General features: G+C 40.2%; 1 protein-coding gene across 1 annotated transcript in view; it reads left to right on the plus strand.

Annotated features, from left to right (window-relative positions):
* ADARB2 (adenosine deaminase RNA specific B2 (inactive)) overlaps nucleotides 1–27,862 on the plus strand; it is a 296,328-nt gene that overhangs the window by 233,460 nt on the left and 35,006 nt on the right. Inside the window, exons 4-6 of the mRNA XM_088528177.1 lie at nucleotides 2,023–2,137; nucleotides 17,380–17,548; nucleotides 24,534–24,685. Of these exons, the coding sequence (XP_088384303.1) occupies nucleotides 2,023–2,137; nucleotides 17,380–17,548; nucleotides 24,534–24,685 (436 nt within the window). The remainder of the gene's footprint in view (nucleotides 1–2,022; nucleotides 2,138–17,379; nucleotides 17,549–24,533; nucleotides 24,686–27,862) is intronic.

The following is a 27,862-nucleotide window of genomic DNA, read 5'->3' on the forward strand; positions in this document are numbered from 1 at the left end:
TCAAGTTAGCAAATTTTATTCCATGTTATTTTAGGCCATCTTCCATTTTCTTGGGCAAATTGGTGTTTCCCAGAGCAACATCTTGAAAATAGACACTAGAAAAAAAAAAAATCATGTCAAGGAAGCCCTATCCTCTATATACTTGAGCAAGTATATACTTACATTGATGTCCATGGAAAAATATTTCAAGAATTTATGAAAATGGGGTTGCCTAATTATTGATATGTTTTATTTAATTAGCTTTTCATATTTTACATAATAATGTTTAAACAGATTTCTTGTAGTTCCTATAGCAAACTGTAGAAACATATGGTATGCAGCCTGCAGAGGCTCTCTATGACAGTAGTATTACTGGTAATATTTGTGAGATAGAATCTGCTTTCATCTGAAAAACATCTGCGTGTTTTCCCAATTTAAAATACTATGTTTCCACTGATATGGTTTGCATCCATATTAATGGTTCAGGGGAAGGATTTGATCATTTTGAATACATTTCCTTACTTTCATATGGCCATGGCTCTTTCTAGCTGAGAAAATACAAATATCAAATCCAGCTGCTCACCCATGTGTATGGTGAACCCGTGCAGAGAAACCATATGAATCCAAGAGGGGCTGTTTTACAGGGATTTCCCCAGAGGTGCATTTAGCCCAACACCAATAGAGAAAAAGGAGACAGTTGCCTAGTCAAGCCACTCTTCCCAATGAGGGCATATTCACTCGGGGCTAACCAGATCACAGGATACCAAAGAGGTCCCAAACCAGGGTCAGGAAGTAAGCACTAGCCCTCAGGAACTGCTTCCGGAAGGATCTGTAGGTACTGTTTGGTTTCACATAAATAACTGGATAGCACATAACAAACAAAAAAAATCATTTGGATCTTAGGTATGTATGCTCAGATTTGCAAAACACATTAAGAATAATTCATGATCACAAATAGCATTCCCCTGACTTATCTCTAACGTATGCTTGAATGGTTCTGTGCAAACCAAAGTGCAGAGCTTGACTAAATGAAAAGTTACTAAATATCCTTTCATGGAATCTGTCCAAATAGCAGTGTTTTGAGGAGCCAGCAGAGGTTCATACTCATCCATAAGCAAGATGCAGCATCTATCCTTTAGCCCATTTAACTTCCTTTGGTACCTGGCCTCCTAAAAGTCTGACTGCCAGCTAAACTCTCTAGGCTCTCTCAGACCTGAAAATTCAGTCCTTACAGCCCAACTGTCAGGAAAAAAACAGCTTTCGAGATAGTTGTTGCACTCACCTCAGCCCAGGAGGAAACCTGATGTCCATGCAGCACTACCAGACACCACAATATTGATGCAAGCACCATCCCTGGTACAACTAGAAGTTCCCTCATCCTTGTGGTTGTCAAGGTGGAAATTAAAGAGGTCATGGTAGGCTTCTGACAACATTAAACGCAGCTGCTATTCCTTAGCAGAAATTTTTCCTGCAGTAGCAATGAATCATTAAAGACTCATAATGAGTTCAGAAATAGGGGTTTCTGTGACCTCCTCCCTGTAACTCAGACCTCAGCTAAGCTCTCAGGCTTCAATAGATTGGTGGAAATTTTCATGCCTTAACATTCATTACAAACAAAAATCTTTAAAAAGAGTAACCCCCGAAACTGGTGATTCTTACTCCATGTCTCTTATTATTAAGTGGTTTGGTGGGACACCAGTACATATCTTCAGCCATCTATAACAAAGTTCTTTGAGAAACAGCAAATTTTCTTTAACTGAAGGGCTGAAGAAAAGTCAACATTGAAATCTCCTCCCTCCCTGCTAACCCTACTCAATATGAAACTTGACTTTAACACACTAGTCTCAGAACCTAGCGCAGAGCATTTCCACAGTGGATGCCGTTAGCTGACAAAGAAATTTTCCTTTCATTTTCGCTCAGGTAGGTGGTGTCTAATTCTAAAAGGGACTGCTCAGAAGCTGACAGCAGGTGACTAATCTGCAGAAACGCCCAAGTACCTCAATCAAAGACAGTGAAAGAATTCTTTCTGACTGTGTCTTTCAGGATTTTGCCGACTCCATATACCAAATGGTTGTGCAGAAGTTCCAGGAGTTGACAGACAATTTTACTTCCACGCATGCACGCCACAAAACTCTTGCAGGAATTGTGATGACCAAAGGTAAGATATCTTCTATTTATTTTCCTCTGGCATTTTTCATGACAAAATAATACATTATTTATTTGGTCCACAGTATTGAAGGATCCTTTTACTACCACACAGAAAAATAGATTGTAGTGCGGAGAAAGGAACCATTAAATATTTACACATCAAGTAAGTTCACACAAAAAAATATTGGCATCTGAAGTAAAAAAATATATATATGTTCATAAACATGTGCTCCCTAGCTTGCTTTCTTTACAGGACAAAATGCAGACTTGTCTGTTTTATATTTCCTAACAGAAGGAAGAAGTAGTTATCAATAAAAGGTTGTTTTATTTATTAGTTGCTATTTTTAGATCTGAAAAATACTGCATTATGGCTGCACAAAGCCACAAAAAAAAACTTGTTTTAGTATGAGGGTAAAAACAAACCTCATCTCATTTCTTGCCAGTCCAAAGAAACCCAGAGAATGCATGATTTTAATTCTGCTATGATCTAACCATGGTGAAATACTTACCAGCAGGGACAACATTTGATATTCTATCCTGTTAAAACTTAAATAAAGGATACAAACCATGCAGAACTCTTAGCTTGTTCATTCAGATGTTGCATAAATGGCCTTTTTTATTTTGTCTGCATACCTGAGTTCAGGCACCTCACAGTATTTATGAGAATGTCAGCAGCAGAGATGCTGCCATAAACTTCTTTCTCACTCAGATGTGTGGAGTAGAGGATTGAGTTTGGAAATGAGGGGATAAGCTCAGAGGGGAAAGACATGTATAATTCATCCAGGATTGTCTTACTGATTCCTTTCAACAATTACATTAGCTGGATTCAGTAGGGACATTTGTGAGTATTGCAAGGTAGCAGGATAGAGACAGGATTATCTACTAGGTCTTTTCAAACCACAGAACCTAAATAGAGCCAGGAATCCTACACAAGGAAACTAAATTTCCTGTAGTCTTTGCCTCCTCCTTTTCAGGAAGCTAAAAATAAATGAGTGACCCACTTCAGGAATTAGAAGTAGAAAAGTTGAAACAAGTGTTTTCTACCTTTGTTTGAAATGTAGCTGTTCCCTGGATAAACTTATTATTTCCGTTAGTTGACTTCATCTAGTTATTTTTTGTATTACTTTAGGACCTTAAATAATGGATGAGAGTTTCATTTTTTACATGCTGCACAAACACAGTGTTGTACAAACACAGAACATCATATGAGTCCTAAAGACCACAAGAGATGTGTTCAGTACAAAGATATATAAACAACAGGAACAATGAGATTAACTGCTGGATGTGCAACATGCACCCAGGACTTGAAATGCCTTGTCAGATTTATTGACTGCAGCACTCAACAGATTGAAGAACATACTAATTCATCTAAAAAAAAAAAAAAAAAAAAACAACTCTTTCCAAGCATGAGGACAACAACGAAAGCATTTGGATATGTCTTTAGGAAGAAGTCTGGTTACAGCTGCCAAGAATTGTTCCTTTAACCCCATGCTTTAAAGAGAGACTGAACCCACTCAGTCATGTTCAGATTTCTTCCATTCAGCATCTCTTTTGCCTGTCCAAATTTCATCCCATGCTGCCAAGGTATTGTTTTCACATCCTTTAGGCCCAGGCCTGGATCTGCTTTAAAAAGAACATAGTAGAGCCAATACAGTTGCAATACATTGCTATATGACCAGTAATTCAGAGATATGCAAGACCATGCTGAATCCCACACCATATGGGAAGAGTCTGTGATGGGGCCATAGCTTCCAAAATTGTGGCTCCTGAGCCCATGCAGCGGTACCAGAAAGAGGACCACATCCAGAGCCCTGCTATGCACACTAGGTAGTTGTGATGTCTGTGCCTCATCTTTGGGGAAAGATCCCTCCTTCTGGCTTTTCTTCATGAGAGCCATATGCCTTTAATGGGATATTGTTCATTTGCATTTCATATTTCTTCTTAGTCAGCATTAAGACAAAGTCTAAGTTTCTGTATGTTCATAAATCATGACATAAATCAAGGCTTCCATTTTGATTCTGAGTTCCCCCAATCTGTCAGCTATCCAATTTGTCAATATCTTACTAGTTTCATGAAGCCTTAAAGAGAAAATCATATATATGTAATGTGCTTCAGAGGAGATACAAATCTAGAAACAGCCTTATCGTGATACATTTTCTGGGAAGATTTGAGTTCCTTCCAATATGAGAAAATCTACCAACCACAACAAAAAGAATCATTTGCTATTTTGTATCCTTATTTTCTAAAATAAAATTGCGGGTCTGTGGTCTGTTCCCCACTCTCCTTTCCAAAGGTAGCAAGGATCTTGACACACACTCCTTAAAGATAGCACAGACAGGATCTTCCAACATGAAACGCTTGAATAAGGACAGAGTTCTTGTGATGTTAACATAGAATTTGGCAAAAAAATACTTAATATATGCAAACAGCATACTAATGACACCAATAAAAACAAATCTGGTAATGTCTTGTCACATTTGGTACCATACACAACTATTACAGACAAAAATTAATTTGTTTTTACCTTCATTTCAATTTAATCTCATCCCAACTAGCAACAGAATTATCTCTGCTTGTACAGTTTTCAGACAAAGCTGATAGAAAGCACAATGTGATTCTGTGATAACTGCTGTTGAGATAATACAAAACCTATGCAGACAAATCAAAAGTGCTCTATATTGGTTTTCTTTCCCTGAACTCTGACATTTTTTCTGCCATTTCAGTTTCTTAGAGAAATCAAAAAGGCTTACATTTGGGCACAGTAATTTACTTATGCTTTAGCACCCAGGGCAAATTCCAACGTAGGAGAAAGAAAAAATGCAGAAAATTATGTTATTGACTGATTGTGAATGCTCCACAGTAATAAATTGCTGGTCAGGAAAAAGGTATGGTCTAATGTATTTATATATATTTTGCTCTGAATAAGGATGAAAAGTTAAATCTCAGTGTGCTCTTGTGGAAGTACATTTTCAAAACATTTGATTAGGAGACATCAAGATAATCTTTGAAAAATTCCACTTAGGTAAGATAAAAAATGTCACATGGGATATTAACTGTTATTATGTGATTTAATATAAAAAATGAAACAAATAATAATTCAAAAACAAACATAATGTATCCAGAACTACAAGTTTCAAAGTCTCAAGATGGAAAGATTGAAGTAAATTATTTAACAATTCTCTAGTTATATGATGTTTGAAATTTTTTGTTCCTATAACATATTCTAATTTTGTCAAAGCATTTTTGCAGAAGGTTGTTCTATCAAAAATTATTTGATCGACTCTAGGAAAAAACATTAAAAGAGTAAGATATATCATTCAAATCCTTTATCTACAGCAAACCATTTCCCCATGAAATATATTCAAGCAGGAAAAAAGTACATTTGTTACTGTAGCAGATCATTAATATAAGGACCTAAGTTTTGTTGCACTCTGACCTCTCTGAAGATACTGTGGGCTCACAATAGGTAGATTCAGACCATTAGTTCATCTGTGAAAAAGACAGGCAGTCTAGATGACATTGTGTCAGGCATAAACCATCAGCTCAAAACATATTCATGCATGTGAGGTGCTTTTCAGAGCTACCAAATTGTTTGAAACCCATTCGCATCATGTTGTAGCATAGAATAGAAATTGATTCTTGTAGCCTTCAGGTGAACACTATCCGAGTAAACACCATGCAGATTTCCAACTCTCCAGATTTCCAAAATTGTCCTCTGAGTTCTCTGGAAGTATTATACTGTTTGAGAAGCAAAAGAGCCAATTTTATTCAAACGAGTGGGAAGATCTGTATTCCAAAATTAGAAACAGAATTTTGAAACACAATCCTGAAATGGGAGAATGTAAACTTATATTTTGTTCCTGATATTAATGAGGATTTCTCTGGTGTATGATTTGACTGCAAGAGTCAACAAGGAAAAGAACACTGTGCCTCTGACTAAACTCTCAGCAGTGGCTTTTTGTCTCATTTGTATTATCTGGTTGCTACCAAGCACACAAATCTTATGAAGAAAATCTCAGAAATTCCCCAATTTCTATATTTTTAGATGTCTCACTTTTATAGCCTTAGGATCACAGGATCATTCAAATTGTGAGACAACTCAGGATGTCTCCAGTCCAACCTCCAGATCAAAGCGGAGTCAGATACAAAGTCAGACCAAATTGCTCTGGACTTCTTCCAGTTAGGTCTTTAAAAATCTCCAAAAATGAAACTGCACCGTCCAACTTTTCTCATCATGAAAAAGTTTCTCTTTCTATCTGATCTCTCTTGTTTCAGTTTATGCCCTTATCAATCTGCCCTGTCCCAGGCTGGATTCAAGTAGCAAAATCACTAGAGCAGCTGTGACTCATTTGCAGATCCGCACTGCTCTTACTGGGGCCTGAGAAGATCCTAAAGGAAAAACCCTCTGTCTATCTGAAGTTGTGTGGTGTGTGCTATAATATTTTGCAAATTGTACACATTTTTCCCCATTTTGCAGCACTTACAATTCTATATTGTGTTTTTTGTTTTGTTTTGTTTAAAAAGATCGTGCAAGACACTTGAGAGCATAGCATAAAGTTTAGGAATCAAACTAGCTCTGCAAATGGATTTTATGCTTTGGGAATATTATTTCAATTATTTCAGTGTTAAAAAGAGGGGGCAGAGGAGCTGAGTCCTAGGCTAGAGAGAGGAGCTTGTCAGCATCAGCAACCCAAAATGTACGTTAATCTCCAGACAACGTGCAACCCAGCACCACTAGAGTCGTGCCAATCATACACCAATTTTTGAAGTTAGTAATTCTAAAGGTCAGAAAGACAAAGCCGCTAAACAACAAAGAAGGGCAAAGAAGGGCAAAAGCAGAGAAAAGCAGCGATGACATCCCAGGTGGAGGGGACATACTTAATTTCAGGGTGCGTGGCAATGTTGTTATGTCCTTAAGCATAACATTTCTTGGTGTTACAGACAAAGGTAACCTACCAGCTCCTCTCCTTCCACATGATTCTGCCTCTCAGATGCTTTTTGGGTAACTTATTTTGAGCCATTGGTCGTGTTAAGAAAATTATTAGAAAGAAATAATCATAATTACTATTGTAAATGTATTATTATTATTTTATTTATTTATTTGTTAAAGTGCTTGAGATTTGATGGTTGGGAAGGCAGGGCTGCACTCAGACTATCTATTTGCATCATTGGCAGGGTTTGCCTTTGCCAACTCTGAGTAGATATGTGCCTACATTTGTGCTCTACTAAAGTCACTGGATGTTTTAGAGAATGACTGTGACTCATTCCAGAGATGATCTATTATTGCTGAGGTCCTTTTCCCAAAAAATAACCCTCTTGTAATCACTACGCACAAAGTGAGACTGTTATTTAAACACTATTTCCCCATTTGTATTTGACAAATCTTAGCAGTTTAAATACTGATAGGAACTTTTTTTTCATGCTTTCTGTTAAAAATGAAACATTAAGAAAGTTCTGGCCTTTTCACAGGAGCAGGGCATTCACAGAAAAAGGTTATAAGTTGATTTCTCACTTCAATTTTCTCTTTTCTCCTAGCCTTTCTTTTTTAAGGCTGACAATCATTTTGATGTTAAAAGCAAACTAGGAGGTCTTTTCACTTATCTTGTATGAAATAAAGATGAACTGGACAAAAGGGCCCTAAATAGCAATTTCATGCTGTGATAAAAGGTGGGAAATTATCATCTATTTCTCATGGAATGGATCTTAATAATTACTAAGTGGAATAACAGAAAAAAAGCAAAGTTGACAATATGTCTCTGTGGATCTTTACAGTCATATTAAGATTCACAAAGCCTGACATCCAAGTACAATCAAGAATGTCGATGGCCAATTGATTTCTGCTCCTTAGTTTCAACAGGGAAGTTGGAGACTAGTAAAATATAGTAGTAAATTGAGGCCCTACACAGACTACTAGTCTGCACTGTTCCAGGTTGGATTCAAGTAATCAAAAAGTTTATCTGCAAAAAATTTACAGAATAGTGTCCAGGATATTTTCAAAAGATGTGAGTGACTTAGGTCCCATCTGCAGAGTTCAATGGATGCTTAAGTGCCTGTGTCCCAGTAAGATCCGAAACTACTGGCTCTGTTCCGCAAACCTTTTAAGGAGGCAGCCCAAAGTCATTTGACTTCTTGGAAATGCTGCCACTGCTTACATGTGCAAGATGACATGCTATCACAATTTTTTTTTCAGAAATATTTTGGAATATGTAGATAGATATCATATTAGAAATCCTACATAGTCTGTTCCTCAGAAACCTACTTTCCTCTATAAACTTTAAACCAATAATCTTCAGATGTACCCTAAATAATTTCAAATTCTCTAAGTGCATCCTAGTTCCACAGTCTCAAACCTGTTACTCAGTATTTTAATGTGGGTCCTATAACGGGCCGATAGGAATCTCTGCAGCCCAACAGCAAGTTTAGCTTTCCATATTCCAGAAGAAGGATAATCTGAGGGTTTACACTTAAAAGTATAGCTCTGCCAGTTTCATTGCTTCTTTTAAAACATGGTCTTAAGTGTGTTACTGCAAGTGCCCCTGCAGCAAGTGTGACTTTGGGCCATTCCTTCTCTCAGAAAATGAAGAGTGGGACATGGTCATTAGGGCTGCACTTTTGTAGGTGAGAATCCCAAACAGTATGTGAACTGGTATGAGAACCTCAGCCCACCACAGCCCCACATCCACCTGCTTTTGTTGCCTAACTCAACCTGTTTTTGCCATTTGGCAGCCCAGATTCCACAGGAAAGGGGACGAGCACCCCTCCCATTCCAGCAATCTTGGGCTCTCCCATGGGAGAATCTCCCAGTTTGAGGAGGGCATTGAGCACCATTTTCCACCTGCTGCCTGAGTGCTCCACGTTACAGTGAAAAAAAAAGCATCAGTCTTTACCCCTCATCTCAGCTGTGATTCAGAAGAAGACTGAGAGCCACTGCTTTCCTCTCCAGATGAAGTGCGTGCCCCCCACTGCAAGAGGGATGCAGTGGCGGATCCTGAAGGACATGAGAAGCTTCTCCTTGGCTCAGGACAGAGCCCCACTGCCATAGATGTCCTCAGTTCTTCCTGCTGGTGACTTGTGGGCACCTCAAGCGGCCGACTTCTTCTTCCCCACTTCTTCCCTACTGGTTGTTCTGGTACCCATTTCAGAGCAACTGGCTCTTCTCAGAATCCAAGTCTTTTATCCAGAAAACATTTATAGTCTCTAGACTGACCTTTTGGTTCCTTTTTGGTAAAGAATATTTCCAACTGAATTAGTTACTGAAACCTCTCAAATTGCGGGTGAGGCTCCAGTTTTGTATTGCACGTAATTGCACTGGCCCCTAGGATGGGTAGAATAATTGACATAAAACATGAAAATAAAAAATTGGATTTTGTGTTTCTGGCCTTAAGCTTATCAAGAAAGAAACTGTAAAAAATCAGATTTTCATTCTGGTTTATGACAAGGCAACTTTGAAACTGTTCCAGTCTTAAGGCATATAGCGTATGTTAACCTAAAAAAGAGGTGCTTCTTGGGTGAATAAAAGCAAACTGTCATCAACCATTGCTTTTACTTTCAGGAGCTAGTGAAAAGCATACAGAGATTTTTAAACTGCAAGTATGCTAGGAAAAAAAAAAAAAAAGTTCCTCCTGCATTTATCTGCCAAAACCCACGTTCAGGGTTTCATCCTTTCTCACTGCAATTAAGGCTCTCACTAGCATATAAAGCAGTATAAGACTGACAATTTGCTTAATGCTTAAGCATTAGTGATCCAGCATTTATTAGAGAAACACAGATAGCAGAACTCACAGCCTGACAGAGAGAGTGCAAGTCAGTTCTGTTTTAAAATTAGGAATTATCTATAAGGCTCTACATAGCTCTGTTTCTGAGCAGAAAAATTGTGTTCAAGCTCACATGAAAGGAAAGAAGTCCCAGTTAATACTGATTGTGTCACTATTAATTTAGACAAAAATCCTTGTGGATTTGATTTGAGGATGAAGCATGGAACAGCCTCAGTTGACCCTTTCTTCTCCCCGGCTCCGGTTCCCCAAACCCCACAGAGGGGTAGGGAAGGAGCATTGATGCTTGCAAACATACCGCTGTCTCCTTCCACGCTCCTCAGAAGCAAAGCTGATGGGATTTTAGCCTTTCCCTTCACTAAGGTGAGGAAAGAAATGGACCATAGAAATTAGAACTGGAAAAGACCACTAAGTCATCAAGTCCATTTCCCTGCAAGTGCAAGATTGTTCCCAGTGGTGCACTCCTGAGTGCTTTTTCCAGTGCAGATTTAAACGAATCAATTAGCAATGGGGCTTTCAACACTACCTTGGGAGACTATTCTCATCTAATAGACCTCATTGTTAATAATTCTCACCATTTATGCAGCCTGGTTTTTGTTTTATGTGATTTCATTCCAGAACCTCAGCAATACGGCCTCAGGCATTTGCTGCCACCTCACTCCTGGGGATTTGCACCCTTTGGATACTTGCAGGCACTTTTTGCACCTTTAGAGGTGCAACTTTCCAAGGTTTTGCATGCTTAATAACTGTATCCTCCTCCTGAGTCACTCTTCAGCCCTTAGCAGATTTGTCCCTGTTTTCTGATTCACTTGAACTTTGGCAACAGCTTCTCTATGCTTTTCTTGGGCTAGCAAATCATCATTGTGCAAGGGACGTACTGAAAAGACCTGCATAGAAATGTGTAGGAAGATGGACTGATGATATTGTCCGTTTTTATGGGCAGAGACCATCAGAGACCTGATCAAGCAATTCAAAACTGGCTTGTTTCTGAAAGATTTTTTTTTCTTCCATTGGAACTAAATTTGAAATTTGATCACAAACAAGTGCTTTTTGTTATTGGGGAAAGTTTACTATACTTGGCATTTTTAAAGGAAAGACACAATCGTTCTTAGACAATATCCTGGCTGCTGCTTCTACCTTGTAAGGATCAAAGTTCATGGTAGAGGGGATGGGATCTCTGTCCCTGCTCATTCACTGGCCGAAATCAAGAACACCCCAGAGCCCAGCCCTCCCTCATCAGTGCAGTAAGAGGCAGGACTGACCATCATATAAATAAGGGAAGAAAACAAAATGAATCAGCCGCAGGACTGCACCACGCTATAGTCCCACATGATGCTCCTCCAGCATCACTGCCCTTTCAGGTCCTAACTATCTTAATACAAAATTAAGTGATTCTGCTGAAATAGTAGAGCTTCCAGAGAAGAAGATAACAGAAAATAATACAGGACTTGTCAGTGCTGTGTAACATCAAGAAATTTTCCTTCCCTAAACAAACCTGAAATGGAAACCTGAACCTATTCAGCTATGAATTGAGACTATTAAAAAAAAAAAAAGAAAGAAAGAAAGAAAAAACTCCTGTGTGATCAGAGCTCTATTAAACCACTTAGAAATTATTCCAAATACATTCTTTTTTTGCAGGTAACAATGGAGAATCCTTTTGACTGATTCGTTAAAAAAAAAAAAGCTAAAGGATGAACACAAAATTATTGCTTATCAGAGAGAGAAGCTGCAACATTTAAAATAACATGAAATTGTACCCTATGAATTATTCACAAGGACTGAGGTTACACTATCGTTATTTCTGGCTTTTCCTTCTACTGAGTAGTATTTTGTGTCAGTTGTTTCCAAGCCAATAAAACAGCTGGGCTTTTTTTTTTTAATCAATAGAACATGATTTTTTTTCTGATTTTTTTTCTTATTGGAAATGAATATATTCCAGCTAGTGAGTTGTCTTCCTTGTGTCTTGTTGAAAAAGAAGATGGATTTCATTACTGCTAACAGGGCCTAAAACATGCAGTGAAGCAGAGGTTTGCACACTGGCTGGTGTTTCTGTATGTGTTTGTCAGCTGCTGAGAAGCCCAAGTGCGAACACAGCTGTATGGTGGCATCAGCAGTTGCAAACTCAGTTCTGCTCAGTATGAACTTAGGCTATTGAGTATCACGGAAGTTCTTGAAGAGAAATCACAGCCTTTCTCTGATATACAGTAGGTGTGATTCAGATTTAGTGTGAGCAAATAGAGTTTACTGATTGCACATAACCTCTTGCAATTACCTAGTGATTTTGATTTTTCTCTTCCAACTTTCAGAGACACACAGCTACAAATTCTTCATTACAGAAGGGCTTAATGACCACTGCACACTAGAAGTGAGAGTTCCTCTATTAAAGTCAACTTAAACATTGATTAGACTAAACAAGAATCCGCCTCTCCTGTTTTATCGGAGAGCTGTCTCTTGGAGCAGATGGGTGTAAACATTTTGCATTTATTTTCATGACTAACTTAAAAGCGCAGCTCATAACTGTAGCCCATAAGATGTCAGCCAGTTCTCCACACCCCACTTATTTGCTGAGCAAACCTCAGAGTTTTCTTGCTTACTTGTCTCTTCTGTCAGGATCTTTCTAAATTGTTTCTATTGCAAGGTCTGTGATCTTGGGACTGATATTTTCAGAGACAATGTAGGAAGGACAGCATCGGCAATATCCCCCCGTGGCATTTGATTTGTTTGTGGAGTGGCCCAGCTCAAGGTAATCTGGCCATCCATAAGTATATTTGCATGAACATATATATATAAAAAATCCCTAGTTAGTATATTTTTTAAAAAATAAAAGGAAAAATAAATGGTCTCAGGAATCTAAAAATTAGAAGGCAAAATTTTAAAAGACACTAGATTTGTTTTGCTTCCAAACTCATGATCTGGGGGCTTTTGATTCATGATCAAAACTTGTGATGGGCGAAATCTTATCACAAGCAGCTGTCTACAGTACAGAAAATTACAGTTTTGCTAGTCAGCTGCAAGTCACTGGCCTTCATGAAGAGAAGCTGGCACTTCTGAGGTGCAATTCAGACTATCCAAAAGCAAACAGCTAAATCAGGCCAGATGAATCACCTCTCAGGAAAGTTTCTCTCCACTGCCTGCAAATGGATTCTACGGCAATTAGCTCAGACACACACATGGAAACTCTTGTTATTCCCAATGAGCTGAAATGAATCCTACTGCTGGTGTCAGCAAACAGGAAATGGCCCTTAATAAAACTCATTTTCTCTTCAACTGCTCAACTATAACAGGAAAGTCTGGACTATCACTAACAAAAGGAAAAACAAGTGTTGCCAGGGTGGCATTTCCCCCCACATCAGTGTGGGAGAAAATCCTGCAACAGAGCCCTGGAGGGGTCAGGTTCTCAGCAGAGAAGGACTCGTTGCCTCACCAGGTCATTAGAGCCTGTGATTGAAGTGGACGAATCATTCGTAAATATATTTTTGTTCTGTAACGCAGCTAATGAATTGGCATAATTTCTGCAAATCAAACGTGGCCGCTCTTGGAGCTGTTCGCAGGAGCAGAGCAGCAGCCAGCCCGCGTGCTGACATAGCTCCCCAATCTCCTTTCCCCTGCTCCATTTCCTTCTCAAATTGAAAACTATTAGGAGTCTTTAAGCAAATAATAGAAACCTAATGCAGGTGCCTGTTATAAATCGTTCTCTAGTTACTGCTAACCTAATGTCTTCTCAAACATTACTTCACAGGAGGCAGCAAGGGAAAGAAATGCCTCATGAGCCCTGACAATCAATGGGTCAGGAATTAAGGTCATAGTAATGTAGCCCATTTCTCCTTGTTTGTCAAATGGCCTGAACAAAGAGTTAGGTCCCTGAGTTTTTAATCTGAGGCGGGTTCCCCTCAGCGAGAATGTGAGTCATGTTAAGAGCCTAGGGTGATACCCTGCTCTGTACCCAGGATGGTGACATGCAGCTGGTGATGCCAAGTCAGTGCTAGATAAGGACGTTGCCACGCTCAATGCCTTAGCTTTCCCACATATAATGTGATGTCTACCACATGATTTGAGGTTAAATTAATCAATCTTTAGGAGGTGGTCTGATATGACTAACTAGAAATCACTTGAGAAATATAAAATATTCTTCAGACAAAATAAAACAGTCAGTAAATATTAATATCAACGGTTACTCATGATTGTTTCTTATGCAAAATAGACAAATGCACAGAAGTGCCTATTGCTAGTGGGCAACTAGTAGCAAGCTTCTGGGCTTGAGAGATAGAAACGTGGTGTAAAATGTTCATTTGATCCATCCCTGGTAAAATTTACCTTTACCAGCTGGGCATCACATGTGTTATTCTCACAGACTAGTTCTTCTTGTGTTCATGGGAAGTAATATCAAGCATTTCGGAGGGAATAAAACTCCAACTTTATGTATGCATAACATAAGGCATGCAAAAGAACTGGCTGTTTGCAGATATGTGCCCAGGCACATAGGGCAACTCTCAGGTTGCTTCTCATGATGCAGGGTGCCCTCACATGAAATGTTGAACTGTGGTACCTTGGTCACAGATTGCTTTCCTCGTTTGGCTCCCCAGGGAGGTGTAAATATTTCAGAACTAATGTTTAAATCATGTAAACCTGTTTCTGAGTGCTTTAATAGTGGTTATTTCAGTGCATGGAAGAACCTGGGTTTTTTTACTGTAACTTCAAATGGGAGAAACTTGGAGACCTTTAGTGTCTAACACCCAGCCTGGTTCTGTGGATTTTTGGAAAGCATCATCTGCACCCCAGGAAACATTAATGTGATGTTCAGCAAACACACGTACCTCACCAGGACTGGCAAACGCATTAGTCTGTGTCAGCATGTGATCACTTGGAGGAGGTCCCATGCCACTGAGAGCTGACACACAGATCTAATTCACCCCAAAACAACCAACCAGGCAAGCTTGGTATTATTTTGCAGGTGGACACTTTGACAGCAAGCAGCATAAGAGCCAACTTGTATTATTGTGCTAGATGCATCTGTAAAACTGCCTTTGAATAGTGAGCAAATCCATAGCTCACAGGAAATGCCAGGCATGTTAATGAACTTCCCCCATGTTAGAAGGGAGGGAAGCTCATTTACAGGTAGGGAGTTTGAAATAATAAAACCCATCACACAAAGCACTGGATTGATTGGAAGGGGGGAAATAAATGATACCTCCTGGAGGACAAGATGGCTTCCCAAGGTGTTTTTCCCTGTATTTACAAAACTTGTGCATTGATTGCAAGGTGAAAGAGGAGACAGGGAGGCACTTTAGGGCATACTTCAGAAAGCAAAAGAGACAGAAAGTCAGGGTAAAAAGAGGAAAAAGCAGCTGGTATCACTGCCCTTGGAAAGAGTATTGACAGAGCTCCTCAGGTGCATGAGCTGGCTGGCAAAAGGGCTTGTGGTTTCTGAGCTAGGAAACTACCTCTTGCTGTTTTATTTCTGTTGTGTTGAGGAAAATAAAACTGTGTACATTCTTTGTAAATAAATAAAATTGCAACAAAAAATAGTTCATCCTTATCATGAACTTTCCAGTACTAGATGCTGACTGGATAGGCAAGTATAAGCTCCTCTTAGAGATGCACAATTGGACACAAAACCTCTGCTGCTTGCAAAGCCTCATGAAATGTTTGGTACTAACCAATGAGAAGGACAAAGTTACCTAGATAAACATTAGTCTGACCTAACACATAATTACCTCTCTCATAAAAACAATGCCCCTAAAGCAAAGCGACACCAAAGCAATTTGGAGTGTAATCTATTTTCTTTTTATGGGGAGGACACCATTAGTCTACCTCAAACTCTCTTTCTCAACAATAGTAATAAAAATGGAATAAATGCAAACTTTTTAATTCCATCACTAGCATCATCAACAGCACCAGACTTCAAAAGTATTCATTCCTTCTTTCTTCTGCAGTTTTCTCATATCCAACTCACAGGTCTTATGGGAGAACGTTGCCTGAAGCATGGTGCTTCTAACCCAGAAAAATCTCTGCAATTTCTTGCTTTTTTTCTGCCACTCAATAGACTTCAATACAAAAAAAAAAAAAAAAAGGTTGCTGACTTTAAAAAATAAATACCAAAGCTTTTTTCCAGTTAAAATAAAAATCATAGAAATAAGAAAAAGTATTTGTTTGTGCAGATTCAAACTGCATTCTCCAGCAAAATGTATTAAAAAAAGAAATATTTTTGCTATGATAAGATTGTTTTCTGTAGGCACTTGCAGTGTTAGGACTGTCTTAATCACTGATCCATCAGGCCTTGAAGGCTTAATTCATTGCTTGACTGTAGACATCTAATTTCAACAAGTCATCTGGGGAACTTGCATAAGGGAAAGGTGGCCATGGCACAGAACATCCTGGACACCCAAGTCTTCCTGTACCAGCAGCTGGAGATTATGCAAGGCACTGAGGACATCCAAACTGGCACCAGAGACTTCATGAGCCAAATGGAAGGCTAGCAGTCTGACTTGCTATGCTGAATCCGTTTTTACTTACTCAAAGTAATTCTGTGTAGCTCTCAAACATAGTCTGACACTTTTAAGCACATCTTGTCTCATCCAGATGTGGCAACAGCACCCGTCATTCAGAATGGTCCTTTGTTCCAAGAGTTGCTTCTTTGTCATTCAGAGAGATGCATCCTGAAATGTGCTGCTCTATACTTATTTCATTTTTGTCTCATTCATTCTGAACTCTTATTTGAAATTGTCCTCAGGACTTGATGAAATATATTCTGAGGCGAAACTTGGTTTCTATTGAAGCCTATGAACTTTTTACCATTGACACCAAAGAAATCAGGATTTAATCCTATAAAGAGTCTATCTGGAACAAGAAAACCACGTCCTTCAGTTACCATCCCCTTTAATCTGGAGAGGTAGCAGACAGACAGAGCTGGTGACAGTGAGGAATGCTCCATCCCTGGGGGCGCAGTGCAAGAGCACTGATAGAGCTGCTCTTGGGAAAACAGAAAAGGAGGCTGAACTTAAAGTCAGATCTGTTTGTTCTCTGCAATTTTTAAAGAGCAGCAACTGTTACTTGCATTTTATTTAGCACTTCTAGTGCAACAGCAATGAAAGCTAACATTACAGGGAGTGTGTGTTCCCACCAGAAAAAGTCTTCAACAGCTCATAAAAATGTGGCCATTTATCAGCACTGCAGGAGATCTTTATTACCTTCCTACAGCATGTGCTCTCCTATGATGTACTTATTGATTTAACAAGTAAATTTCATGACAAGCTTTTATCTTGGAATTAGCAGCAAGGCTGAAATAGGACCCTTATTATTCTAATAACACAGAGATGTGAGATTCCAGTGTATTCCAAAGGCCGCATCATCATTTTTACAAGCATCCCATTAGGGCTGTCTCAGCTGCCACATCAAAGTGTGGGCTGCAAGAACTTTAATAATTATGATATCATACCCACCCCCAGGCACCTTCACAACCCTTTTGTTTTTCTTTCTACAGGTTTGGACATCAGGCAAGCTCAGGTTATTGCACTGTCATCGGGTACCAAATGTATAAATGGAGAATACATTAATGACCAAGGGCTTGTGGTCAACGACTGCCATGCAGAAATTGTGGCAAGAAGGGCATTTGTTCACTTCCTTTACTCACAGCTGGAGCTCCACTTAAGGTAACAGAATTCTATTGGTGCTTGGGGAATGCCATAGGCTGTTCTGTTGAACAGATCCATCCTGCAGGCATTTCAACTATTAGTTTCTTTATGTTGTTGTTTCTAAGTTTGTGTTTGATGAATGGCCATTACACTGCACAGGGAAAAAAAAACACAAGTTAGATAGATAGATAGTCTGGAGTTTTGTGTCATAAGCTCCTTTACTTCAGCTGATTTTCTTTCAATACCTACTAGATATGACTCATGAAGTTGTGCTTTATGAAGCCTGATGATTTTATAAAAATCTTTACGTACAGGCTTATTAACATCACTCACTGGTCAGTGATTGGAAGATGGCCATTTTGCTCATTGCAGACATTTTCGTGTCTTCCTTGCGGTTGCTAAAATATTTTAAGCAAGTGATTTATTGGTCATTATTTTTTTCAATCAGTGGTAACAATCAGTAAACTTGTTACCAATACACAAGATGCTATCACTCCTTCTTTATTATATTTTAAAATATGACAGCATGTAGATTTCTTATTACAAAGAAATCTAGTCAGTTTTATTGCTCTTGTTTTTAACCAAATCCACCTTTTTACCCTTTAAATGGTTAAACATTTATCCATTTAAATGGTTAACAGGTCATACACTACTTGGAGGCCAATTACAAGGCAGGTATTGCAAGGGGTCTATCCTGAGATCCACCCTGTTTAACAATGCCTCCATCAAGGAGGTAGAAGAGGCTATGAGGTGCTTCTTCATAAACTTTGAATTTGAAGGTGGCACAGCAGATGAGGTGGGGGGAACACAGTGAATATCCTTGAGGACAAGGAGGTCCAGAATCACCTAGCTAGGTTGGAGGAATGGGTCAACAGGAACTTTATGAAATGTGATGAGAACAAATGTAATGTCCTGCACCTGGGAGAAAAGAGCAACCTTGAAAACACAGGCTAAAGGCTGTCTAGCTGGCAAGCGTCTCTGTCGGAAAGGACTTGGGAGTTTTAGCAGACAGCAAGCTGAATATGATCCAGCAACTAAAAGAATCAGCAGCGCCCTGGACTCCACAAACCGCTCTTCTAGGGAAGTGATTATTCCCTCCACTCAGCACTCATCATCCCTACATGCTGCATCCAGCTTGTGGGCCTGCAGTGCAGGTACAAATTCAGCAGAGGTAACCAGGACACTTGAGGAGCACTTGATCCATGCAGAGGCTGTGTGAGCTTCAGTGTGAAGAAGAAACAACTGCAGGGGAACCCAACAACAGCTCCTGGTTGGAGGTCATCGAGAAGATGGAACTGAGCTCTGCACAACAGTGCATAGTGGGAGGATGAGACAACAGTCACAAGTTGAAAAAGGAGAGGCTCAGTCTGGTTATAAAACCTTTTTCCCCATGAGGACAGTCAGGCGGTGGAGGAGGTTGCCCAGGGAAGCTGTACCATCTCCAGCCCTAGAATTCTCACAGCCCAAGGAGGTTGGACTGGAGATCTCCTGAAGTCGCTTCTAGCCTGATTATCCTCTGCTCCTAAACAATAGAAAGTGAAGCTGAGGTGGCATTTGTTCCATTGTATGGAAGGAGGGAAGGAAGCAAGGAAGGAAGGAAGGAAAATAAGTAAAAATCCCTATATATGTATGCCATTCTTCTGCTCTTTGCTTTTGCTTATGTTTTCATGGGGCTTTATGTAAAGGCCAGAAACCTCAAACCAAAAACTTTGTTTGACTTCAGAAGGTTTTGCAGCAGGGCACACTGGATTTCTGAGTAGGATTGTGTGTTCTTGTGATCACCTATGATATTTCTGGCACTGAATCAGCAGTAAAAGGAATGGTTATTTCCACCTCAGGCAAGGATGAAGACAAGAGGATGTGCTGAGTAGATGAGCTTGGCTAACAAAGGAGGACAAGAGCCTTAAGGGGTTTAATCAAAAACTATAGTGTCTCAATTTCAATCTGCAATGCTTTAAGTTTACATTAAATTACTGTGTTTTTGTCAGTTAGCAACCCTGGTACTTGCATTGTTCGATAGTCTCTTGGGATAGAACTGCTACGACTGTATCTTAAGCTACTGTATTGATCTACCTCCCCAACATGTTCAGTCATATTATTATGTTATTTGGATCAGTGTTAACAGTCTTTTGTTAAGAGAATTTTCAGTGCAGCACAAACTCTGCTCACAATAACTTCAAATCTCTCTCTGTTCAGCCAAGATCAGTGACCACATATTCTCTGACCTGCACACATGATAAAAATTTTGCCAAAATTGTCAAGTCTAGGCATCTTCAAAAGACAGAACTTCAAGATTTTGCTTTCTTGAAGTGTGTTTGGAAGCAAAATAACGAGTTATAACCTATTCTTCACTGCCAGTACTTATTCAGGAGCATGGTCATAATAGCAAGAAAATGGAGGTGTTTGTTTAAAATGAAACACAAAGCACATTTTCTGCATATAAAAGCACAATTTTCCCTAGAAAGGGAGACACAGCTGACAGGAAAACCACTTGGAGCTATAGATAAAATGAAAGTTTGCAGGACAGGTGTGATAGGTTGGCTGTACTCAGTTAAACTCACTGGCCATAAACAACTTGGGTTTGCGGGGGACAACAAAAATGACATCTCTGTCCCATGCATTTGCATTAATTAAAGTCCTCTCATGATCCAGAAACTTGTTGTACAGAATGGTGCACAAGCTGAGGCCAGAAAGACAGCTTCCTAAGCCCCAAAAGAGTGAAAACATAGTCCTTTCCTCAAAGAGCCCAAATTCTCTGTCCTTCGCCATGGAATAGGCAAGTTAGTTCTGCAGAGACTGTTCCCTGTTTGTCACACATCTTCCTCCTATCCAGCCTAGCTACTCAACTTGATTTCTGCAGCTGGTTTTCAAACTTCAGCAGTCTCCAATATTTTTTTTCCAGCATGTTGTTTTCCTTGCAAAGTACCACCTTCTCCAGAATTTGTAAATACTGTCATTGACTTCAGTGAAAGGAAAGGAAAGCGCTTATCTGAGTTTAGCACAAGGACTTTCAAAGAACAGGGACAGGAGGGCAGGAGAAAGCCAGATTGCAGCAGGAATGGCAAAGGAAGGTGAATACACTGAGTGGAATTTACCTCTTAACACCTCACTTGATAAGTCTAAAAATTAGTCAGTCAAGTGTGAGCAAAATCCCCCAGTGCTCGTCTGTGCAGAGAAATGGGCATCTCTGGAGTGTGATTCAGCAGTGTGATTTTAGATACCTTTTGTAAAGATGTATTGCCATATACTGGGCCGTTTTTTCTCCATTACTGTAGAGTTATCACAGGGCGACTGCTTCAGATATTTGAACTGTAGAAGGCTAAGGGCAGATAACCTCATCCACAAGTCAAAGTTACGGCAGTAATGAGTCCAGTTCCAGAATGGTATTTCTATCCTAAGAAGCAGCTTTGTCAAATTCTTCAAAAGGAAACTTACTTTCAACAATTCATTGTCTTGAGCTTGAGTTAAATAAAAGCTAAAAAAAACACATATGAAGCCTGACAGCTTCTAACCAGTTTGATTAAAACTGCCCCTCCCAGATTTCATTTTTATGACAACCTTAATCCTCTAGTTCTCAACTTTCACCAAAAAGATAAAAAGCAAGACCCAAATTTTCTAATGTACAAATTTTCTAATGTACAAGAGAAGGGATAGAAGGAAGAGAAAGAACTTGCAAGAGGTTTCTTTAGTCAACAAGGTACACAAAAATTATAATGTGATTCTCTTTCAATGATGGCTGTAAAATTTGCCTTTACAGAAAAGGGATTATTTGTACTGACTGCTCTATAGGAAAGAAACAAAGACCCTTTTGTGGGTTTTTTTTTTGTTCTTTTTTTTTAAGAAGCCTAAAACTAATAGACTAATGTTGAAACAAATCACTAGCATAGCTTCTCATTGCTGTAATGACCCTGTATGTTCCAGGGGGATAAATTTTACCAGAAGCTAAGTTCTTCCAGGCGGTCAGATGCAAACCATTGTCAATTTTATATGCAAAAAAAGCACACATGCTCTTCACTCATTCCAGTCAAACTTTCTCCAGTTAAGCCAGCTTCTTGTTGTACACCTACTAATGCTTGCTCTGCACCCGTAGTTTCTTAACAGATTCAGCTGCTTCACAGAATGACAGAATGGTTGAGGTTGGAAGGGACCTCTAGAGATCATCTAGTCCAACCCCCCTGCTCAAGCAGGGACATCTAGAGCACGTGGCACGGGGTTGCCTGTGTGTCTCTCCAGTTTGCCTGCCACCCAGCTTCAATCATGCCGTCCTTCAAAGTAATAAAAATGATGCGTGCGCTAGTTAGCAGTGCTCTGCATCAGTTTAAGGTGCAAGGTTTTGTGATCAGCCCATAAAACCCTGGGCCAGTTTCCCCTTGATTTATAGCTGTTTCTCTAGGACACTGTGCTATACAGCTGATGCATATGTAGTACTAGAAGCTTCCCATACCTACATTTACATGCTAAAAATAGCTCCTCTACTTCATTTTTAGAGAGTAAGGTCTTACTTCAGGAAAACACTTCACACAAATCATAAAAACATGCTTAAATCCTCTCAAAATCAGCTCAAAGCAAATGTAATTATGATAAATAATGATGAATATAGTCATAAAATTAAAATTAAGCACACAAATGTTTTTCTTGAATCAGCCTCATATCCTGACTCTTCTGAAATTCTAACTTCTAATCTGCAGTTGAACTGACACACTCATGCCACCTGTTGAATGCATGACATTTGTGGCCTTGCTGTGGGAGCCTCTCCTCATGGCTTTGGGCAGGTGGTATGGCAGTGCAAAGCAGCATTGCAAGTCACTGCTGCTCCAAACTCATTCTCCCCATCACAGCTCAAAATACGTACCCACGAGGGAAGGCAGGAGGAGAGTCTGAGCAAGGAGAATTGCCTTTGAAGAAGTGCATCTCATGCTCCACCTGGCTCATTTTTACAAAGCTCCTGTGCGATGCTAGGATCTGACATTCCCCAAGACCCCCTGCAAACCTTGTAGTGATGCTATAGCATCACTCATTTATAGCAACAGAGTTTCATTAACTCCATTCAAGCACCATGCAGGCACAAATTCCACATTTGAAAATGCCCAGAAATCCATCCCAATGGCAGGTCGGGAACATATGGGATAAAGACCACACTGCCTTGCCCTGCCCATCATCTGTCTTGAGGGCGGCTGTCCAACGCCCAAGCCATCAGCCGCAGTGGCCACGAAGCCTTCTCTTTCTCACAGAGTGGAAGAAAGCAAGGTTAATTAGCTAAAAGCAGCTAAAGCAGCTAAAAATGGGGTGGTGCTGCTCGCTGCGAACCCTGTAATGCATCCCTCTGCTCCATGACTGCTCAACCCATATCTAGCAACTGTTTCCAGCTAGTACAAGTTGCCCCCACTCCTGCCCTGCTATAATGAGGTTTAACGAAGTAATAGCAGGCGTTAGGGCTGCGCTGCTTTGTAGTCTCGTGGCTGATTTTGTGGTGAATTATTTAATAGCAACTGCAATTGCTCCAAAGTCCGAGCAGAAGGACTTACAGGTATTTTATTATTTCGGAGGCTTGTGCCGGGGCGATAATATAATTAGTGCAGTTGGGAAATTCCAACAGAGATGGCAGAAAAACGAAGGAGCAGCCGCGCTCAGGAAGCCTGGGTGGCTCACCGTTGCTGACAGGCGAGGTAATGTGCCTGTAAATTCCTCCTGACAGCAAACGCATCCCAGCATCAAAAAATGACAAAACACCCAAACCATGGAAGAGTGACAGCCAAACAGCTTCAATAGCACAGGGGTTGCGCAGGCGAAAAACAGGCAGAGGCAGCTTGGATTAAATCCAAGGAGTTGCTCGGAGACTGTGTAGAAAGCCCCCTGCTTACATGAACAGGAGGCAGAGAAACCTGCAGAAATTGCCTCGGTAAACAGGCTGTCCTGCAGTGGGTAAAATTCGGGCTTATTAAGAGCCTCCTTGGAAAAGCGTTACCTGCAGCTGCCTTTCTGATCAGAGGCATTCCTATAAAAAGACCTGGACTTTCTGTTGGAAAGACCAGGATGTTGGAGGAAAATAATTCTAAAAAATTAAAATCCCACTAGTCGCTTTTTCACCCTCAAAATTATAACCATGACCATCACCCAAGTATGCGTACTAGAGTCTGCCAGAGAAATCACCCATGTCTCCACAGATGTAAATCATGGGAGAAGCTGCAGCACAGCCGAGTCGTAACGCTGCTCACGCTGCAAACAGCAGCACGGGGAGGGATTTGGCCTCCCGGGCAGCTGTTGCTGATGGAATATGTGCGCTGTGTCCCCATCTAGCTGCTGAACCACTTCAGAGATAAAAGCTTCGTCTTAATAAGTATCTTTTTCAACTCAGCTGAGAAAAGCTTGTGCAAGTTTTGTCCTCACTTTTAAGGATGGGTTCTGGCTTCCAGAAATGCTGAGTGACCCAGAAGACACTGCTCACAGCTGGCTGGAGCTCCCATATGAGGATCTGGTAGAATGGGAAGAAAAGCAATGCTCAGTTTTGGCTGAGTCTGCTGGGGCAATGGGAGGATTGACAAGGGTCATAAAGTAACGCATATAAACACACATCTCAGTCACAGTGATGTTAATGAGATTTAAACGTCTGCCTGGGCACTTTGATAAACAGAGCTGATTTTTTTTCCTCAGGAGAGCCAAAAAGAACTCTTCCTTTCTTCATGCACCAGAACTGCTTCAAAATCAATATGTTTATGCATCTGTACCTTTGAAGAAGAGTTTTCCTTCAAATATCCACACATTTTGTTGTTAGAATATATTCCAGGTAAACCAGCCAAAAGCACATTGACAGATCTGACCTCCTTCAAACATTTCTTCACTTGGAGAAGCTTATTATTTTTCTCTTTTTGTCAGTAGGCAAAATATATGAATGCCAGGTGCTAATAAAAACAAACAAACACAGGGAGAAAAACAGAGAGAGAGAGCAGAAATGTTTCTGATTTGGCATGTAACAAATGACCTGGAACCTCTTTTGTGATCATAGCAAACGGCGAGAAGACTGGGAGCGATCAATCTTCGTGCGATTAAAAGAGGGAGGCTACAGGCTGCGCGAGAACATCCTGTTCCATCTGTATGTGAGCACATCACCCTGCGGAGACGCACGCCTCAACTCCCCCTACGAGATCACAAACGACTGTAAGAAAAAAACAATGCCCTCTTCTTTTTCCCCTTTGTGTGCAAGGGTGTTTTTTGTTTTGGTTTGGTTTTGGTTTTTAAGATCAATCTTTCTTTCTTTCTTTGTTCCTTTGCTTGGAGAAAATACGTTTCACACAAGAACAGAGACACTATGGGCCATGACAGGAAGGTAGCTTGCGCAGAGGGAAATAGGAGCTGGGCAAGACAGCATGAGACTTCTCTGCTTGCCTGAGGCTCCCACGGCTTTGCTAGGAAATACAAGTCCAACAGCCTGCACTCCCTGCTAGGAAATACAACTCCACAGTAAACAAGTACCTTGCATGTAAGGCCTTGGGAAAGGTCTGTGTGACCAGATAGATAGATCCATGGCCATGAGTTGTACTAGAGGATCCAGACTTCATTCAGAGTTAAATGGACTTTTCTCAAGAGTTATACCTTATGAGCAAATTGAAGGGCTCCATTTACACTAAAGCTGAGCTGTTCAGATCACAGTGGCTGGAATGTGAGGCAGTACAAAGACTTGTGGCATCTATAGTGTTGGTCAAAACTCAGACTCTCTCCAAATACCACCTGCCCTTGCAATGAAAAACAGGACTGTCTTGGAAAGGATCTTTCCCAGGTCATCCTGACTGTCTCCAGTCAGTCACATGGTCACTGCAAGACAGATGGATTTAGCCAGCCCAGCATTGATGGGGAGACAGTGGGCACCAGGGACTGTGCTTGTTATCACATATGTCTGCTGCCCTGTGCCCCAATGTGTGTTGCTAACTGCACATACAACAAGAAAGCGCCTTAGCACTGAATACTTTGAATGTGAAGTAGGTAAGATAGAAGGGAAGGAGAAGGAAGAATATGCACTGGAATGTAAAATTAATCACCCAGATCACACAGTGACCCAACCTTTTCTGAAGGAAATGCATCAGACAGCGGTTTTACTCCTTGTTCTCATTTGTACAAGTTGTTTCTTAATGGTTAAGTATTATTCTCCCCAGAATGGGGATAATCTTGTTGTCTGTGAAACTGCATTTTGCTGGTATGAGAAAAGGAAATGCACCTGTTTAGAAAGGAAATATACATCCTTGTCTGACATGATTTCTGTATTCTGTCAGTAGGGTGTATAAAATAAAGAAAGCAAGCTTTTAAAATTAAAAGAGAAAACAGAAAAATCCTTGATGAGGTAATAAAAGTGAGGAAAAATATCTTAAAAACTAAAATTAAAAATAAAAACGCATGTTCCTATGAATACAAAAAATAAATGGTGGTTCTGACCTCATTTTTGTGCTTGTTAAGAGATATCTAAAAAAGGCCTTATTTTCAGTTAAAGGCCCTCATGTTTTCTAAAAGGCAGGCTTTCTAGGAGACCACCTTAATTTGATATTATAAGTGGAAGTACCAAAAACTGCAATTATTTTTAAAATGTAGTCCATTGTTGAGAATAATCAAAGAGCATCCAGGACTGAATTTGGCTCTTTGATGCCGGAGGAATTGGATGTTTTTAGGCAGCCGACTGCCAGCACTGACACACACTGAGCTCACCCAGGAAATGAGCTACTTGCGGCTCATAGATGGTTTCAATAAACATCTCAATCTGCCAGCTAATGAGGGTGTGCTCTTTTGGATGACTTTAAATGCAGAAAACTGAGTTTTTAAAATATATTATCATGTTATACCTAGCATTAATAGGATAACTTGTAGGGATGTCAAAAATACTTTTCATGTTGGTGAGACTATTATCGTCCCAGTGCAGAAGCTGAGATACAGCAGCTTACTCAAGGTTATAAAGTGACTCACTAGCATAATTTGCAGGGACACTATATCTGGCAATTATTTCACTATTTTAAGTAGGTCCTTCCACCTCTATCCCATAAAAATAATTTAGTTTTGTTAAAAAAAAAAAAAGACCATGTCTACCAAAGTTGTCCTTCAGTGAGATAAGCATTTCCTTTCAGCTCACATTATCCCAGAGACATCTGGGGAGATAAGCATTTTATAGTGCTTATCATTCAGATCTTTTTTTTTTTCCTTTGTAACTAAAGCAATAACCTTTCTTTCATCCAGTAATGACAAGAACTCTAGAAGAATGCTGTTTCTTTTTTTAAACAACAAAGCTTCTCCTAGAGCTAGCACAAGCCATCAAACGCTACTGATTATTCTCTAAAGATGCATTAACATTTAAAAACAGTGTCTCGCCATGTGGTTTCTGGTTTTGCAAAGGAATATGATAAGCCTTTATCAATATAGGGAGTGAGTAAAATCCACTTCTCAAATCTCCTTCCAAAAATTTTCTATTATCTACCATGTCTTCCCACCACCCTCAGGGAGGCCTCACATTTCCTTTTTATGAGCTTTGTTCTGGTAGGGGAGGAGATAAGTTAGCATGCACTTGAAACCAAGTTTATTTCTGGCTGGAGATCTGAGTGTCAAGCTGGTAGCAGATGTAAAAACCTGACCTTATTCTTGCGGTCATTCCATTCCTGCGGATGGCTGCAAGGCAGAGGGGATCGGGAGTAGGAGAGGTCAAGGGAGTTGACAAACAAGCAAGTTGCACATAGGAAGGTAAGAAATTAGGATCAAAAAGAGCACATTTTGCCTTGTTTTGCAGTGAAGCTCCTCTTGGACCAGCGATGAGCTGACTTGTTTATTCATGTATCCTGAGCCAGCTCAACAAGATGAAATCCAACTCGAACAGGTCTAGTGTGAGCACTGGGTGGAGTTTTCATACTTTTCGGTACCTCTAGGCACCAAACATCTTCAAATGAAGAAATTTAATCTTAGGGAGAGGCTGGCACAAGTCTATGGGATGAGATGACGGAACAGTGGGAGGAGAGTGCAGGCAGAGTCAGTGGCATCACAGGGATGCAAGGCTGGGAAATACGAGTGAGATTTCAGGAAGGAGGCAGCATTTTAAGGGATTGAGCCTGCTCTCTCTCTCCAGACCACTTTCCTGCCCAAGACTGTCTTCCTTTCTTCATTTTTTCAAGGTTACCCACAAAGGCTCTTGCACAGCAGAAATGCAGAGAGGCAGCACATACTTGATTGTTCCCACCACTCTCCAACTGCTCTGCCACATGCTCAGCTTCTGCCTCCGATTCAGCACTGTAGGTCATGGGCCCTGCGACTGCACGTCCTTTTCCAGTATCTTTTTCCTTCATACACATCCAGACAAGGTGCCTCTAG

This window comes from Tinamus guttatus, unplaced genomic scaffold (genome assembly GCF_059628265.1).
Source record: "Tinamus guttatus ecotype Peru unplaced genomic scaffold, ASM5962826v1 Tinamus_guttatus_pri_ptg000306l, whole genome shotgun sequence".
NCBI classification, from domain to species: Eukaryota; Metazoa; Chordata; class Aves; order Tinamiformes; family Tinamidae; genus Tinamus; species Tinamus guttatus.